The sequence below is a fragment of the Arachis ipaensis genome, chromosome B1 (genome assembly GCF_059453495.1).
Source record: "Arachis ipaensis isolate K30076 ecotype BB chromosome B1, ASM5945349v1, whole genome shotgun sequence".
NCBI classification, from domain to species: domain Eukaryota; kingdom Viridiplantae; phylum Streptophyta; class Magnoliopsida; order Fabales; family Fabaceae; genus Arachis; species Arachis ipaensis.
The window spans coordinates 23237140-23256190 of record NC_142436.1 but is presented as its reverse complement, the minus strand read 5'-3'; the positions used below and the strand labels follow the sequence as shown (position 1 = coordinate 23256190).

At 37.5% G+C, this 19051-nt stretch overlaps 1 protein-coding gene and 1 pseudogene across 1 annotated transcript; both read right to left on the bottom strand.

The window, feature by feature from the left end:
- Nucleotides 1-6031: 6031 nt before the first annotated feature.
- Nucleotides 6032-13676, bottom strand: LOC148575961 (uncharacterized; annotated as a pseudogene).
- A 3246-nt stretch (nt 13677-16922) lies between these two features.
- On the bottom strand, nt 16923-17828 carry LOC148575960 (uncharacterized). Its single transcript, XM_088502632.1, has 4 exons — nt 17725-17828; nt 17308-17617; nt 17123-17223; nt 16923-16977 (listed from the first exon to the last, which is right to left on the bottom strand). The coding sequence occupies exons 1-4, from the start codon at nt 17826-17828 to the stop codon at nt 16923-16925; spliced, it is 570 nt and encodes a 189-aa protein (XP_088358758.1).
- Between the last annotated feature and the right edge of the window lie 1223 nt (nt 17829-19051).

The following is a 19051-nucleotide window of genomic DNA, read 5'->3' as shown; positions in this document are numbered from 1 at the left end:
GTGAAAATGATGAGATCTCGATAAATTATGTCTTTACAGGAAAGAAATGGAACCAAAATAAGACAATTGTCAATGAAATATTTGCATATAATGTGGCATTAAATATCATGCATGAAAGTAAGGATCTTGAGCCAAGATCAGTCGAAGAATGTCGACAAAGGAATGATTGGCCAAAATGGGAAGAAGCCATGAAGGCTGAATTAGACTCACTTGCAAAACGTGAAGTCTTTGGACTTGTAGTCCGTACACCTGAAGATGTAAAACCTGTTGGATACCGATGGGTATTTGTGAGAAAACGAAATGAGAAAAATGAAGTTGTGCGCTACAAAGCCCGACTTGTGGCACAAGGTTTTTCACAAAGGCCCGGTATAGATTATGAAGAAACGTATTCCCCTATAGTGGATGCGATAACATTGCGTTATTTGGTCAATTTATCTGCATATCATAAACTACATATGCATTTAATGGATGTGGTAACAACCTATTTATACGGCTCATTAGATCGAGATATCTATATGAAAGTCCCTAAAGGACTAAAGATATCTAAACCATCCAATGAATATTCACAAGGGTTATTGGTGCACGAAATTACAATCACACTTTTGCAACTCCGCACAACTAACCAGCAAGTGCACTGGGTCGTCTAAGTAATACCTTACGTGAGTAAGGGTCGATCCCACGGAGATTGTCGGCTTGAAGCAAGCTATGGTTATCTTGTAACTCTTAGTCAGGATATCAATAATTCTCAGATTTAATTGTAAAAAGTAAAAGAACATGAAATAAATACTTGTTATGCAATAATGAAGAACAGGTTGAGGCTTTGGAGATGCTTTGTCTTCTGAATCTCTGCTTTCCTACTATCTTCTTCTTCATGCACGCAAGGCTCCTTCCATGGCAAGCTTTAAGTTGGGCATCACCGTTGTCAATGGCTACTTCCCGTTCTCTCAGTGAAAATGTTCCAAATGCGCTGTCACTGCACGGCTAATCATCTGTCGGTTCTCGATCATGTCGGAATAGGATCCATTGATCCTTTTGCGTCTGTCACTATGCCCAACACTCGCGAGTTTGAAGCTCGTCACAGTCATCCCTTCCCAGATCCTACTCAGAATACCACAGACAAGGTTTAGACGTTCCGGATCTCAGGAATGGCCACCAATAATTCTAGCTTATACCACGAAGAATCTGATCTGAATCATGAGGCTAAGAGATATGCATTCAATCTAAGGTAGAACGGAGGTGGTTGTCAGGTACGCGTTCATAGGTGAGAATGATGATGAGTGTCACGGATCATCACATTCATCAGGTTAAAGTGCGAATGAATATCTTAGAATAGAAGCAGGCGTGATAGAATGGAAAACAGTAGTAATTGCATTAATTCATGAAGAACAGCAGAGCTCCTCACCCCCAACAATGGGGTTTAGAGACTCATGCCATAGAGAATACAATATGAAACATGTAAAGTGTCGTGAGGTACAAGATGAATCACTAAAAGTAGTTTTTATAGTAAACTGGTTACCTAGGGTTACAGAAAATGAGAAAGCTAGGGTGTTTAGTGTAAAAATTCACTTTCGGGGCCCACTTGGTGTGTGATTGGGCTGAGCATTGAAGTTTTCATATGTAGAGACTTTTCTTGGAGTTAAACGCCAGCTTTTGTGCCAGTTTGGGTGTTTAACTCCAGCTTTTGTGCCAGTTCTGGAGTTAAACGCCAGAATTCTTGAGCTGACTTAGAACGCCTGTTTGAGCCATCAAATCTCGGACAAAGTATGGACTATTATATATTTCTGGAAAGCCCAGGATGTCTACTTTCCAACTCATTTAAGAGCGCGCCAATTGAGCTTCTGTAGCTCCAGAAAATCCACTTCGAGTGCAGGAAGGTCAGAATCCAACAACATCTGCAGTCCTTTTTTCAGCCTCTGAATCAGATTTTTGCTCAGGTCCCTCAATTTCAGCCAGAAAATACCTGAAATCACAGAAAAACACACAAACTCATAGTAAAGTCCACATGATTTTTATTTAAAAACTAATAAAAACTGACTAAAATATACTAAAAACATACTAAAAACAATGCCAAAAAGCGTATAAATTATCCGCTCATCAGTTATACTCAGTCAAATTGCAAAGATCTTTATACGGTCTAAAGCAATCTGGATGAATGTGGTATAATCGTCTTACTGAGTATCTGGCCAAAAACGGATTCAAGAATGATGATATCTGCCCATGTGTTTTCATAAAGAAATCTGCATCTGAATTCATTATAATTGCTGTGTATGTTGATGATTTAAATATAATTGGAACTCCTGAAGAGATTCCAACAATTATAAGAACTCTAAAAGAAGAGTTTGAGATGAAAGATCTTGGAAAAACTAAATTTCGTCTCGGCCTGCAGATCGAGCATACAAAAAATGGGATCTTTATTCATCAAACAACATACACAGAAAAGATCTTGAAGAGATTTTATATGGATAAGTCGCATCCATTAAGTACTCCAATGATCGTAAGATCTTTGGATGTGGAAAAGGATCAATTCCGTCCTAAAGAAGAAAATGAAGATATCCTTGGTCCTGAAGTACCATATCTTAGTACTATTGGAGCGCTAATGTATCTTGCTAATAATACGCGACCTGACATATCATTCGCGGTGAATTTACTAGCAATGTATAGTTCCTCTCCAACCAGAAGACATTGGAGTGGAATCAAACAAACCTTTCGATATCTTCATGGAACGGTTGATATGGGATTGTTTTATCCCTATGGATCCAAGTTACAGCTAGTTGGCTATGCAGATGCTGGATACTTGTCTGATCCACACAAAAGGAGATCTCAAACAAGATACCTGTTCACATATGGTGGTACAGCTATATCATGGAGGTCCACGAAACAGACGATAACAACAAAATCCTCTAATCATGCTGAAATACTAGCGATACATGAAGCTAGTCGCGAGTGTTTTTGGCTCAGGATTCTGATCCAATATATTATGTCATCATGTGGACCGATTGATCATAAGATAACTCCAACTGTCCTATTTGAAGATAATACATCATGCATTGCTCAAATTAAGGGTGGATACATCAAAGGTGATAGAACAAAGCATATTTCTCCCAAATTCTTCTTCACTCATGATCTTCAAAATCAATGGACAATTGATGTCCAACAGATTCGCTCAAGTGACAATCTGGCAGATTTATTTACAAAGTCACTCGCAAAATCCTCCTTTAAAAGATTGGTACATGAGATTGGGATGCGCTGATTTTGAGACATTAAATGATGTCGACAAGAGGGAGAGACTGTACTCTTTTTTCCTTGGTCAGGTTTTTTCCCATTGGGTTTTTCTTGACAAGGTTTTTAATGAGGCAGTCCCCATTACTAAAGGATATTGTACTCTTTTTCCTTCACTAAGGTTTTTTCCCACTGGATTTTTCTTTAGTAAGGTTTTAACGAGGCAATAATCCTAAATGGTCATCCAAGGGGGAGTGTTGTGATAAGAATGCCTTATCACATCTTATGTGGATGTCCATTTTCCATAAGATACAGTTTCTCAAGGATGATTGTATTTAATATAGTTTGAAAAAGTAAAGCCTTGCACATGTATAAATAGGGGCATAGGCTGAGGCTTTTGATACACATCAATAAAGCATTTCTTCTCTCTCTCTCTACGTACAATATAAAGCTTTTCTTTCTCTTTCTCTCTTCATATACTACAAATACAATTTTAATATATAAATTATCGTTATTATGGTAGGATATTAATATTAGTGAATATTAATACTAGAGTCCTTTATTTACACTTCTTTATTTTATTTTCCCTATTTAATTATTTTATAACAGTTGTGTTGCTTATTTTACTACTTTAACTGCTAATAGAAGAAAACTAGATAATAAAACTAAAAAGTGTATTTTCTTAGGATTTAAATCAGAAACGAAAGGATACATTATTTTTTACCTGAATTCTAGAGAAGTCTTTGTTTAAAAAAATATGCAATTTTGTGAAATTTATTTTGGATACAAACTAAAAGATGCCACTTTTGATTCTCAAAATGCAACACACACAAGCATACAATCTTATGGCATCACAAATTATGATCTGTTCACACTTGATTTTGATTCACAACATATCATTCATAATTAAACACCTACCCATAGTACAACTTCTCACACACAAACACAAGACAATGCACCATTCGTAACATTACAAGATGCACACGACACTCAAGCATCACTAAAGTACTCAGAGAGCATGCAAATTCATAAAATACACGAAACACATGCATAACACTAAGAAGAACTACATGGGAGAGAAGGCCTCCTTCTTATTTGTAGAACTACCACTGCATGCTAGTGGCTGCATCCACCAAAGCTCAAGTGCCAACCACACAAAGGTATCCACTCTTTGAGGCAATAGACTATAGTGCTCTTTTACAAAATCACAAATCTTTTGTATTGCATATATCTTCTAACCCTGAACCAAAGCATATCAAGAGATTGTAATGCACGAATGTTAGAGGAAAGTCCTTCAAGAGGAGTTATTGGCACTTGAAAGCAATTGCACTTGGAGTTTTATTGATTTACTAGCTGACAAGAGGCCAATCGGGTGTAAGTGAGTATTCAAGATGAAATATAATCCTGATGGCTAAATTAGTGAACTCGTAGCTTTTACCTTGACTTGCTAAGCTAGTTCAGAATTGTAATTCATTGAATCGTAAGATAGAACATAAACGTGACTCGTAAGATATAAAAATTATAGAAAATTTGATTTCAAAAATTAATTTCACATATAATAAAATAAAATATCAAATAAACCAAATTACCCATAGGACTTTAACTAATATATATCATAACAAGTCAAAAGTCACAACTCATAACATAAATTTACAACTCAACTCACAATTCAAAACATAAATTCACATCTCACAAGTTATACGACACTAAAATAACTTCAAGTAGCAAATAAACCAACCAAACTACTAGAATGAACAACTAATTAACTAAAGTCTAAACAAGTCATTTAATAGTCATTATTTATTCATCGATCATAAAATCTTCATGAGTTTCACAAGCTTTCACATTACCATCTTCATTACCAAGAGTAGGCGGAGGAGGTCCTTGGAAAAGTTTTTCAAACTCATCATCATCAAGATAAGGAATTGCCAAAGGATCCTTAGAGGCACCAATAACTCTATTACCACTTGCTCAATCATTCAAATTCAGGATATGAAATTAGATCATCTAAATCTTCTTCTTCTCCATCTTTGTCAGCAACAATCCACTTTTCATCAAAATCCAACTCATCAAGACTATAGTCATAATCAAGACTTTTTCTAGTTTATTTTTTCCTTGCCAATCTTGAGTTCGTCATCACAAACACAATATTATTTATGGTTTTAGCCTTCAACTGGTTTTTTCTTTTTGTGTGAATCTTTTAAAAGTATATAAAAAACATTGGTCAAATAGTTAGATAGAAATTGAAGAATTATCAACCAAATTTATAGAAGTAAATGCAAATTATATTTAATTACTAACCATCTCAGAAGCGCTCCAATTGCATTCACACCTGGATGAGCTACATGTCAAATTTAAGATACGAATTGCAAATTGTTAGAGCTCTGGATGTTGATTTCCATAAGAATCCCACCATTGAGCTGGAGTTTTAGTAGAAATTGCATTTTGAGCTACTTTACTACCAAAAAACTCTTTTCGAGTGTTAAAATTTTCAAGTTGAACATCCATCTTAGTGATTAGATCTGGATTTCCTGTTATCCTTTCCATACAAGCATAAAACTGCTCCTTAAGCTCAGAAGTAACTTTAAAATCAGAGCTATAATGAATTTAAGGATTCAAATAATAGCCAGCAACATGCAATAGCGTATGAAGTTTTTTGTCTCATCTTGCGTCAATAATATCCCCAATAGACATATAACTAAAACATAAAAAAATTAATAAATTAGTTAAAAAATAGAGTATTATTTATGTATTAATAAAATTAAAAAAATAGTTAGGCAATTTACCTTGTCTCAACTCCTCGAAATGTATATCATGTTTTTTTCTTTGTACTTTTCATTTCTTCATAAATAAACCTCATTCCTGACTTTTCTTCTGAATCCACCATACGAACCACATGAAGAAGAGGGTAGGAAGCCCTCAAGCAAATCACCACCTCTTTCCAGAACATCTTATCCAACACCACACTTGCAATTATCTTTCCATCTTTTGTCTTTGTAAACTTACTAGAAGTCCATTGATAAGAAAAAAAATTCTTATTAAGGAATCTTTGTTGTCATTGAGGCATCCTAAAGTAAGGTAAGAAGTTACAAAATGGGTCATACTCAACCTCACTAAATCTTTTCCCTTAGTGTGGATATGTAGTAGTGCAATGAGAACAGTCCTAGCATATATGTAAGTAGTAATCTTTCTACCTTTATAAATTGTGTCCTTGTGAAGTGTTACTTTTTTTTTCCAAGTCTTCTAACATTAAATTAATGCAACGTGCTGCGCAAGGCGTCCAAAACAACTTTTTTTTCTTTTTTATTCGCATTTTCCTGCAGCTTTCTAATTAGCTGTATTGTCGGTGATAACTTGGATGACATTTTCTTCGCCAACCTCTTCAACCACATCATCTATTATTTTAAAAATTTTGTCAGTTGTCTTAGTAATATAAAGGCATTAATAGATTTAAAAAATAGCCCTTTTTAAGACTATTAACCAAAAAATTTAAGATGATCCATCTTTTCTTATCTGATCAACCATCAATCATTATTGTACAACCAACTTGCTTCTAATATGTTCTATGTTCCTCTAGAAATTGTTGAACAAGCTCCACGTATTTTTTCAAAAGAGGCACCCTTAATTCATGGTAGGATGGCGGCTTCAATCCATGTCCATATCTTATAGCTTTCTCAAACATTCTAGTGTATTTCTCGCTCCTTGATACATTGAAAGGGATACCATTTTTGTAGAAAAAAACACTAATCTCTAAATATACTTTCTCTCTCAAATTCTTCTTAAATATATTGTTGATTGTTGTTTAAGTATTAATGCGTGTTTTCTTGAATATGTTGCGCTCTAATTCTTTTCTCTTTCTTTTTTCCCTGATAGTATCATCTTCCTTAGTAGCTCTACCTGGACTTGCCCTACCCATGCTTGTTTTCTTCATCAAATTTACTTACAACCCACTCACAACATCCTACATTTGTTTCTTAACTTTATCACTAATAGCTATACAAACTCTAACATCTTTTTGAGTTCTTGCTAAGTGGTGTTTCAGTCTATAAACTCTTCCTGAAAAAATTCTATAACAGTATTTACATTGTATATTCTTTCCATCTTCTCCAATAGATATTGCATACTCCCATCCTACATCAGTTCTACTTCCAAGAGCATTTTTAGAAACTTTTCTTTTACTAGCAATTCCAGCTATACTTCTTAATTGAGAAGTTGGATTGTTAGTCAGATTTTCACTTGCATTAGTTTGATTCGATGCTATTTCTATTCAAAGATAATTTAAAACAATAAATATTCAACAAGTCGGTTCAATATCACAGCAAAAATTCAACAATTTAACAAACAATATATAATTGTGTTCAAAGTCAATTACAACCATCCAAGTTCAACAACAAAAATGACAAGTAACAAGCCACTCGTGGATTTAACTATTATAATCTCAATAAGATAGTATTGCCTAGTAACAAGCCATTCAACAATTTTAACAAAAAAGACAAGTTCAACATGCAAAGTGCATAAGATAGTGTTGCCTAGTTATAGTTACTACTTTATTATAATCTCAATAATCCATATTGTTGATCAATTTGATGCTATAGCAAATAAATGGTTGGGAATTGGAATGATTAATGAACGAACCAGTTGAAAAATTAAAGTTTAAGATGGTCACCAGAACATGACTGAAGTATGACAATTTGCAAATTTAGTTACTAAAGTGTACAAAAATATACATAAAAGGTACCTGATCAGCAGTGAAAATAATCCAAGGGATTGCTAGATTACACTTTCCATAATTATGTAAGAACACAGCATAATCCTGTTTACTGATAAAAAAAATACAACACATACCTCTTCCTATATCAGAGTGAAGCAAATGCAAAATAGGTTGATTCATGAGCAAATTGAACCTTAGAATAGTTTAGCATTCAAAAGCATAATAAAGAATACAAATATTTGAAAAGAAAAATAATCAAAATAAGAAATCTGTACAAGTTGATCTTTCTTAATGTAATCCAAAAATCATCAATTAAAAATGAAACTAACTAGATCCAAAAATCATAAATCATAATACAAATTCACAATTCAACTCATATGTCAAAATATAAATTCACAATTCACATGTTTATATGACAATAAAAGAAATTCAAGTAGCATATAAAATAACTCAACTACTAACAAAAAAGCAAATCAACATGCAATATAATCAAATAATAAACAAGCACAACAACTTCTAAATCCAAAATGACAAGTAAGAAGCCACACGTGAATTAGAATCCTAAATTTCTAAGTATCACCATAATTTAAAATTTAAAATCATCATTTATAGAGCATATCATTCACTTCGTAGGACCTTTTTACTGAACCAAAAGTGCAAGAACTGTACCATTATAAGCTTATTAAGTTGCTTTCAATATAATGCTTCACTGAAAGATCAAATTGCATTCGGACCACTTCACTTTGATTTTGGGAACTTTTTCCTCATATAGTCATATCAAGTTTCGTTAACAGATTTCTTTCAAATAAATAAATGTTCTTATTTTTTTTGTCAGAACTCAAAAGTTGCAGCAGTCTAGCAGAGGTATTTGATTACTCAACATTGAATATTTGAGCATTTGAATTGAGATATTGAATAGAGAGATGAGGAAATAAAATCAAACAATAGAGGGATAAAAGAGATTTAATTATTTAATGCTTACCTAAAATCACACAACAAGGGAGGAGAAGAGAGTAGCACGCAGTAGCAACCAGGAACATCAAAGGGCAACGACACAGAGGACAGAGCAACAACGACAGCAAGTCTTTCTCCTTCGAACACAATACCCACAGGCCACAGGTGGCACCACAGCAAGCCTCACCGGTCACAGTAACGCAGCCAATTAGAGAGTAGAGGGATTTCTGTCAGAATTCAACCTCTAGAGATTAGAGCGAGGGAAAGTGAGAGATTGAATGAGGAGAAATTGAAAAGACAGTCAATTAAATTGCTAGGGTAAATGTTTAAAGTGAGAGAATTTGTCCTTTACTTCTGATTGGGCTATTGGGTTTGACTTTCTTCAAGAAAATCGCTTCTGGAGACTTTCTTCAAACTGGAATGCAGCCTCGCCAAAAACTCGCAATTCCATCATTTGAGTGTTTTCTTCCCGGAGATTCCGCACGAAGCTACATCCTGGAAGACCAGAAGCATATACGAGACAGGAGGGAGAAGAAAAATCGTAGAATCGTGCGATTCCACGAGTTGAGTTGCGAGTTTAACTACCAGGTGGCACAGTAGAACACCACAAAACTCAATTGGTTGCACGAGGTTACACCCAAAGACATGGATTTGAATTTCTTGGCACTTTCAGCCTTGTGATGAAAATGACTGCCTTACGCATGTTACTTGTTGTTGCAATAAGTAGAAATTGATTCCTACATCAGCTCCACATCAACATAGTATTTTTGCTTGGAGACTTGCTAAACAAGTATACGTGTGAGCGCCTTTAAGTCTTAATGTTCCAGATAGAAAGGTGTGCAAGCTGGATCGATCCCTAGACCCTAATAAGTAAAGTGCCTCTAGGGCCTAGGCCATTCAAATGTGGAATTTAAAGCTAAGTGGAGTTTTACAAAAGAAAGGCTTCATCTAGTCAAAGTATGATTATTCTCTATTCACCAAAGCCACGACCAAGGGATACACAATCATCTTGGTATACGTGGATGATCTCATACTCTGAAAATGATATGGACGAGATTTATAGTGTCAAAAGAGTCTTGGATGCAAAATTCAAGATTAAAGATATAGGCAAATTGAAATATTTCTTAGGGATGGAATTTGGTAACAATTAGAAGAAACTAGCTATTTGCCAACGAAAATATACTCTGGATCTTTTGGAGGAGTTTGAAATGTTGGGAGCCAAGCCAGCAAGCACATCCATGAAATACTCGACAGCTCTCTCTAAGATTTAGGGACAAGATTGAATGATTCATTGAGGTATAGACAACTTATTGGGACATTGTTATATATCAGTAACACCCGACCCTACATTTCTTATGCTATTCGATGTCTAAGTCAGTTTTTTGATTGTTCCATTGATAAACACTTTTAAACAAGTCTCCATATCCTTAGATATTTGAAGAGTAATCCTAGTTCTGGCTTATGTTGACTCTGACTGGGCAACGTGTCCAGACACGAGGAGATTGGTAACAGATTACTGTTTTTCTTGGAAGAGACCTTAGTTTGTTGGCATAACAAAAAGCAAACCATGGTCTCATGCTCTTAATCTGAAGCAGAATATAGACCAACGAGTCAGGCAATCTGAAAAGGACAATGGTTGATGTATCTTTCCAAGGAACTTCAAGCAAAGCATAAGACACCATTTGCTTTTTCTTGTGACAATCAATCTGCCTTTCACAGAGCTGCGAATCCTATCTTTTACAAGAGGGCAAAATATTTGAAGGTGGATTGTCATTAGGTCAGGAACAAAGCTCAAGAAAGTGTGGTAAAGTTGCAATCAATCAAGACTTAACAATAAACTAGTGACATTTTCACAAAGGAAAATTCTACTATGCTGAGGGCAAAATCTGTCCGCACCCACTGATGATACATGTATTGAGTGTAGTTGGAATGCGTGTCGAAAAAGAAGTATTGTCGTCGAAATACTGGATGATGATGCCAACAAAAGTTTTTGTAGGCCCCGCACTTGGCAGGGTCTGTGCCAGTTGTCGGTGCTTAGCAAACCATTTAGAGATGATAATGAATGCAGTTAACAATAATATAATGGGTGTAATTAATAATATTTTACATTAAATTGGCGGACCAGTTAAATTTTTTTGTTTGGTTCTGTTGGCTGGTCCAAAATAATTAATTACCTAAATGGGCCTTTGAAAGTGGACATGTAGATGTGGTGGTCTGGTCAAAATGATGATCTTATAAGAAGAATGGATCATGTTTGGTTGGGCTGTGAATAAAAGATAAAATGGTGTGGAGAAAAAAAGAAAGATTGGGCACACTGAATTTTATATGGGTATACGAAATGCAAATAGTCAAAGCGCTAAAAAAAATGATAGATGAATACACTATCCTAAAATTCAAATAGTCAAAAGAGATTTAAAAAAATAAATCAAGAAAAAAGTTGTTTCTAATACTATACAAGAAAAAATAAATGCCAAGGGTTATATTTAGACTTCTATAAACAATAATATTAAAATGATTATTTAATATATTAATAATATAAAAAAAATAGAGAATAAAATTATGAATTTTTTTTAATCATATTATAACAGTTGTCATTTTTATACATTAAATTAATCATTTAAAATTTATTTGATATATGTTATATCAGTATATGTAATTATACTAAATTTTATGTGTATATTAAAAATCATATTATATTATATATATACATTGGCCCATAGATTAAAACCTTTTATATATATATATATATATATATATATATATATATAAAACAATGGACTCATGAATAATAAAAATTATTATTTTAGAATAATACTAAATAAAAGAATAATTTAAAATTTAAAATTTAAAACTATTAATAATTAATGTTGCATAATATACATGGAAGTAAAATAATGTTGCATAAAATTAATGTTGTATAAAATTTGAGAAATAAAAATGTGTCACCGAATATTTTTTCTTATAAGTAAAATAATGTTTTTTCTTTCAAAATGAACTAACTCCGATTTCCACTTAATTTTATAAAAAATGAATATAATTTTTTTACGGTAATATGTAATTATTTTTTTATATACATAGAGAAGAAATATATTTTTTTTGAATCATGATATATAAAAACTGATTTGTTTGTATGTACGCAACAGATTTTACACCTAATTAATTATAATGGTATACACGATAAATTTTTTTTGAATGATGGATAATGAATGCCAAAATTAAGGACTAATAAAAAATTAAACCTTTTCCCCTAAACATAATACCTAAAAAAAATTATTATTTGAATTTTTATATGCAGAGGGAAGCTAATGCTAGGGTTTTGGTATGGTACCAATTTGCTTTGCATCAGAAGGGGGGGGGGGATGAGTTCACAAATGACGGGGGTAGAGGGGTGCTGACGCAGGTTAGATTCTCTTTTTTTATTTTGGTTTTAAAAACATGAAGCCTTTGGATCCTTTATATTTGAACGGTTAAGGGCGGTAGTCCATCTCTCGCTAATTAGCTTAAAATTTTTCCAGGCCCATCTAATTTTTTCACCAAACTGAAGCCTGAATATGAAAACAAAAAAAATTACTATATTACATTATATTTATTTTCTAATTAATTAAGCTATTAATATTTCTTAATTTATTTGTTAACAACCTCGATTTTAACAAGCCCTTTTGAATTGTGCACCAGCTACCTCTAACTGCAACACGTGCAGAAGCATTGAATATTTTAGTAGGACACGTATTCCCACCACGTTAGGACATGCAGCATCCGCACCTGCGAAAGAATCTTTCTTTCAGCACTATATAGCAGCTCCCTAAAAAAGCACAATCTCCAGCACACTTCATTGCTTGTCATGGCAAGTTAGAATTATTGAATCTCTATACTTCGAACTTGAAAGAGAGTATCACGTTACTGTTATAGTGGTTAGCTATAACTTTAATTTAATTAAAATAGTTTGTTATAGGTAATTAGATATTAATAGAAAGTAGTTAGTGCTAACTAGTATAAACTAGTTAGAAATTGTTATGGACTCACGCAGTCCAGTCCAAAACAACACGGCGGATTAAGAACGACTCCCCGACCCAAAGCCCGAACCACCCTCCATAATAGGGAACCCGGCAGGTCGGTCCCCCGCGCCCGGCCCAAAAGCGCATGCCACCACGCCTAGCAAACCGGTTGGGTTGGCTCCCTCGGGACAACACCCGAAGTCCCGATCCGAAGTCCAGGACAACCAGCACCTCCCACGTGGACAGGGACAGCTCACGAGCATCCTGGCCAGTGGGCTAGGTCATCTCTGGGCCCGTCCAACACAACATATAAGGGAAGAGGTCAGCACTCCCCCCAAGGTACACATCATCTTACCTAATTTGGCTATCCTCTCGTACAGACACTGACTTGATCGTCGGAGTGTCCTTGCAGGTGGCCATCCCCCCTTGTCCGTTCTACCACTGCTCCCGCCGACCTCCGACCCTGGACCAAAAGCCCACTCCGAGTTACTTCAGGGTCTCGCCATCTCATCCCTTCACCATCATCCGACCCGTCGAATACCCGAGAACCTCAGGTAACAAACATTGGCGCATCAAGATTCTTCTCCATAACCGAGAGCGCCTTCCCGGTATCCCGTTTTCTCTTCTTAGGGTTGCTAACGACCTACAAATCATCATCAGCAAACCCCAGATCCTCCTTATCAAAAAGAGCTTCCGCCTCCACCCTCGGATTCCCTGAGGTGTTCTCAGGGGGGCCTCAACCTTCTCCGACTGACCTTGGTCGGCCCCGTCAGCCCGACCACTGCCCTCCCCGACATCCCCCTGGTCCTAACTCGCCGAAGGAGTCGCCGAGGAGTCCTCACCACCCTCACCATCCCATTGGATGAGGTTCATCAAGTCAGCCAAAGTTTTCCTCCCACCAGCCATGGAAACTGTAAGCAAAGAAGAAGGAAAAAGCAAAGGCGTGAGTGACAGAAGAGCAAAACACAAAAAATGCAAAAAGTAAAGGAACTCACGAACATACGACCGGCCGACCTCACGGTCCCCCATAACCATACGAGGGTTAAGATTTTTCTCGCCAAAAATTGCCAACAAGATATCGGCAATATTACGGTCTTCCGGACTCAACCAATCATAGGATATTTTTATCAAATAGTCGGATCCCGTCCCGAAGCTCCAATAGGTCGGGATCCGCCTCTCCCCATCGGCAGTAAGCTAGAAAGGTTGATGACCTTCAATTGCCCTAACCTTGAAAAAAGTAGACTTGAAGCCGTGGAAGGAATCCTCAAAAAGGCCAAAAATCCTACGACCTTCTTGGGCCCTAAAGAACATATATCCCTTCTTCGCCTTCCCCTGGCGAGAAGGGTTCGTGAGAAGAAAGAAGTAGAGGAAAAAATTTACAGAGGTCGGAAGCTCTAGATATTCACAAACCATCTCGAAGCACCGGATGGCAGCCCAGCTGTTCGGGTGCAGTTGCGACGGAGCGACATCGCAACGGTTCAGCAAGCCCATGACAAAGGGGGAAAAGGGCAAACGAACTCCCAAGGTCGTGAACATTGGTTCATAAACCCACAACCAATCAACGACTCGTGGCGCCACCAGGTTCTTCTGGCAAACACGCTCCCGATTAGCAGGAACATAGACCTGATAAAATGCTTCCTCAGGACCATCTCCACATAAGAGCCTAGCCTGGCGCAAGTCCTGGAGGCCCTACTTCGTGACCTTGGAAGGGGTATCCTTCACGTCGGAAGAAACCCAAGCGTAATGATCAACAAAGTCGGCTAGCGGTCGCTGAGCTTGATTCGAGAGAACGAGGCGCTCGGCCATACCTACAGCAGGGGCGGCACCACTTAGTCAGAACGGGAGGTCGGAAACCCCCAAAACAGTAAAAGAAAAACTTCAACTCCCTAAATCACCCTCTAGATACCCCTACACTAACCCAGAACTCAAGCAAAAACCCATGAAAAACCCAGTGGCGCCCCCTCTAAAAGAAGAAGCGGCAAAAACAAGCAGAAGTCCAAGCATGCATAAAAGAAAGCGCACAAATAACAAAAAGGAAAGAGAAAAACAAAAGCTGGAAAGATCAACGTACCAGGAAAAGATGAAGAAGGACGCCAAAAGTAAAGACAGCAACAGAGGCAAAGCAAAGAAGAACGAGCAAGCAGCAGCAAGAGCGAAAACGCAAATGGAAGCAGCAGCAACTCGAGGGAACAGAAGGAAGAGAAAACGAAAGTGGAGAAATGGGGAGGTTGTGAAAATAAAAAAGGGGGGAAAAGAGTGTAACCGTCAAGGAGAAGTGCCAAAAGGCAGGGGCACATTCGTCATTTCACACGAATTTCAAAATCGCGAAATGATGGGTATTTAATTCCCGGCGCAGAAGCCAAGGAGGCAGCACCAGGAAGAAGAGAGATAACCACGCGTGGAGAACACGAACGGCGCCAACGAACTCCCGAAGAGAGGGACACATCCCGACTCGGCGGTGAGTCAAACACGCCCAGTCACGGGCTCTACACCCCAAAACTGACGTGTTTGGGGGCACTGTTACAGACTCACGCAGTCCAGCCCAAAACAACACGGCGGATCGAGAACGACGCCCCGACCTGAAGCCCGAACCACCCTCCATAATAGGGAACCCGGCGGGTCGGTCCCCCGCACCCGGCCCAAAAGCGCATGCCACCACGCCTAGTAAACCGGTCGGGTCGGCTCCCTCGGGGCAACACCCGAAGCCCCGACCCGAAGTCTGGGACAACCAGCACCTCCCACGTGGATAGGGACATCTCACGAGCATCCTGGCCAGTGGGTTAGGTCATCTCTGGACCCGTCCAACACAGTATATAAGGGGAGAGGTCAGCACTCCCTCCAAGGTACACATCATCTTACCTAATTTGGCTATCCTCTCGTACGGACACTGGCTTGGTCGTCGGAGTGTCCTTGTAAGTGGCCATCCCCCTTGTCCGTTCTACCACCGCTCCCGCCGACCTCCGACCCTGGACCAAGAGCCCGCTCCGAGTTACTTCAGGGTCTCGCCATCTCATCCCTTCACCGTCATCCGACCCGTCGAATACCCGAGAACCTCAGGTAACGAACAGAAATATATATGACTGTAATGAGACTTCACTATTAATTTTGCTATTTCACTCATTTTCTCGAGTTGCCAACTCTTTTTCTTTTTTTATTCTCTCTCCTCTCACCTTCATTCTGCTTAGAATTTAAAAGTTTTTTCAATTATATTATTAAAATATTTAATTAACGATACACATTAATAATATTAAGTATTTCATATATATTTAATATATTTAGTGATAAAAAAATTAATCAATTTAAAATAAAATATTTCAAACCTTAAAAGTAAGACGAAGACTTAATCAAATAGTATTTTTTCTATTTCCTTTTTTATGATTTCTTTAGTCACAATTATGTTACTGAACTTGAATTAGTGAAGCAATCAACTATGTGATAATCAACTTATAAATTGTACGTAATTTCTTATCTTGTACGTTATTAATTTAAGGGTTCATGCTACATGATGAATATATAAAAATGAGTTATCTTATAAAATGTATTTTATATATACAACAAAGTTTGATTATGCTATAGAAAAAAATATTTGATTAGTTTACTACGTTATATTTGACTATTTTAGTAGTCAATTAATTTATTAAAAAATATATAAAATAATATGTATAAATATATAATGTAAATATATAATGATTAAATTTTTTTTTTGAAAGCAAAAGAACTCAACACACTAAAATGGAGCAGACTTTGTCGAATAACACAAACAAACAGGCAACACCAAAAAGTACCAACCATCAAGGACTAGAAACCCGCGTGTCATCTTCGGCATAGCCATCAACAACATTAGGGAAGAACACCTCTCCACTCGTCGCACCTAAGCATGGTCATGTGGAAGATTTCTTCAACTCCTTTGCTTTTATTCTGAAAAATCCTCCTATTCCTCTCCATCCAAATGTGCCAAATGATCGCACAGAAGCACCTCAAGTGTTGCTTTCGATCCTCCTTTCTACAAGGCTCATCTGTCCAACTTAAGAAATGGTCCTTCATCAATCCCGGAACAGACCAGAGCCGGCCAAACACAGATAACCACGCACTCCACACCTGCCAAGCAAATTCACAGCCAAAAAATAAGTGATGGACCTGTTCAACCTTGTTAGTACATAAAACACAACTCTTATCATCTTGGCTAATAATCCCGAATCGACTTAGCCGGTCTTTGGTATTCACCCTGCCTACTAGGACAAACCAAGCAAATAGCTCCACTCTTGGTGGAACCAAACCTTTCCAGACACTCTTCGTGAAGCTGTAGCTGGTTACCTCCTCTGAAAGCATTCCTTCTTGTAGCACCTGCACAAAGAAGTTAGTCGAAAAGATACCAAGTCTATCAAATTTCCACACAACTCTATCCTCTCTAGCGTTCACTAGCCTGACAGGTCTCAAAGCCTCATGTAACTGACTCAGAAGGTCTAACTCCCACTGAAAAAGCTCTCGCCTCCATTGGAAATTCCAAACCCACTCTAACCCATCCCAAAATCCAGAATCCCTAATGACCGAACCACATTGATTTGAAACAGAGAAGAGCCGGGGAAACCGTTCTTTCAAGGACCCACAATGTAACCAAACATCCTCCCAAAACCGAGTCCAACGTCCATCACCAATCTCCAAAGCCAGGCCAGTAATAACCTTCTCCCTTAGATGTTGCTCCTTAATTTGTAGATGGCAAATATCCTTCCATGGCCCCCTTTAGTAGGCAACACTTGAGTGGATAGTAACTCATTCGGCCTCAGATTATTACAGGAACAGACCACCTTCTTCCATAATGGGCACTCTTCCTTAGCAAAACGCTACCACCACTTAAACAACAGTGCAGTGTTACGAATCATAGCATCTCCAACTCTCAGTCCACCCAACTTCTTAGGAGCCTGCACCATCTCCCATCTCACCAACACCATACCGTTCTTCCCATCCTCCTTACTCTATAGAAATCGTCTCTGTCAGGAAATTAACTTCTCCGCCACTGCCTTAGGCATCTTATACAGGCTCAAATAATACACTGGTAAGCTATTCAAGACTGACTTGATGAGCACCAATTTTCCCGCTTTGCTTAGCACCTTAGCTTTCCAAAGGCTCAGCTTCTCTTCCACCTTATCGATGATTGGCTTCCAGGTCTTAACAAGCCTTGGATTAGCTCCTAAGGAGACTCCGAGATATTTAACAGGGAGGGTACCTTCCTGACAACCCCATAGCCTATACATACTCTGTACCCACTGCTCTTCACAGTTGATAGGAATCAAGCTGGACTTTTCGAAATTGATATTGAGCCCTGACATCAACTCAAACCAACGCAGCAGCCGCTTGTAATTTTTCATAGTCCCATCTTCTGGTGGGCAAAACAGAATAGTATCTGATAAACCCATATTTTATGATATATATTGTGCTCAATTTAAGTGATTTATTCAATCCTTCACTCACTTATTCATGTAAATTACATGGTTTTACTTTCCCTTCCTTATTATGTGATGTATGTGAAAAACATGTTTCCTATGCTTTAAAAATAGTTATTTTAATTACCCTTATTACCATTCGATGCCGTGATTTGTGTGTTAAGTAGTTTCAGATCCCCTAAGGCAGGAATGACTTAAAGGATGGAAAGGAAACATACAAAAATAGAAGGGAAGCACAAAATGGAGTCTTTGAAGAAACTGGCAGTAACGCGAACGCGTGACTGACACGGACGCGCGCCTTGAGCAGAACTCAGATGACGCGTACGCGTGAACGAAACGAACGCGTGATAAAGAAAACTCCAGATGACGCGACTGCTTGACCCACGCGGACGCGTGACAGATGCCACCCACCAGAAATTGCAGAAAACGCTCCCGGCGATTTCTGAAGCCCTTTTTGGCCCAGATCCAAGTCTAGAAAGCGCAGATTAGAGGTTATAAAGTGGGGGAATGCATCCATTCAGAGGAGGCCTTTTCAATTTAATTCACTTTTCATAATTTATATGTAGTTTTTAGATAGAGAAGTTCTCTCCTCTCTCTTAGGATTTAAGATTAGGATTCCTCTTAAAGAATTTAGGACTTTTATTATTTCAACTTACAATTTCTGTTCAATTACCAGGTTTAATGTTCCTTTTATTTATTTTCCCAATTTAATTTATGAACTCTTCCATGTT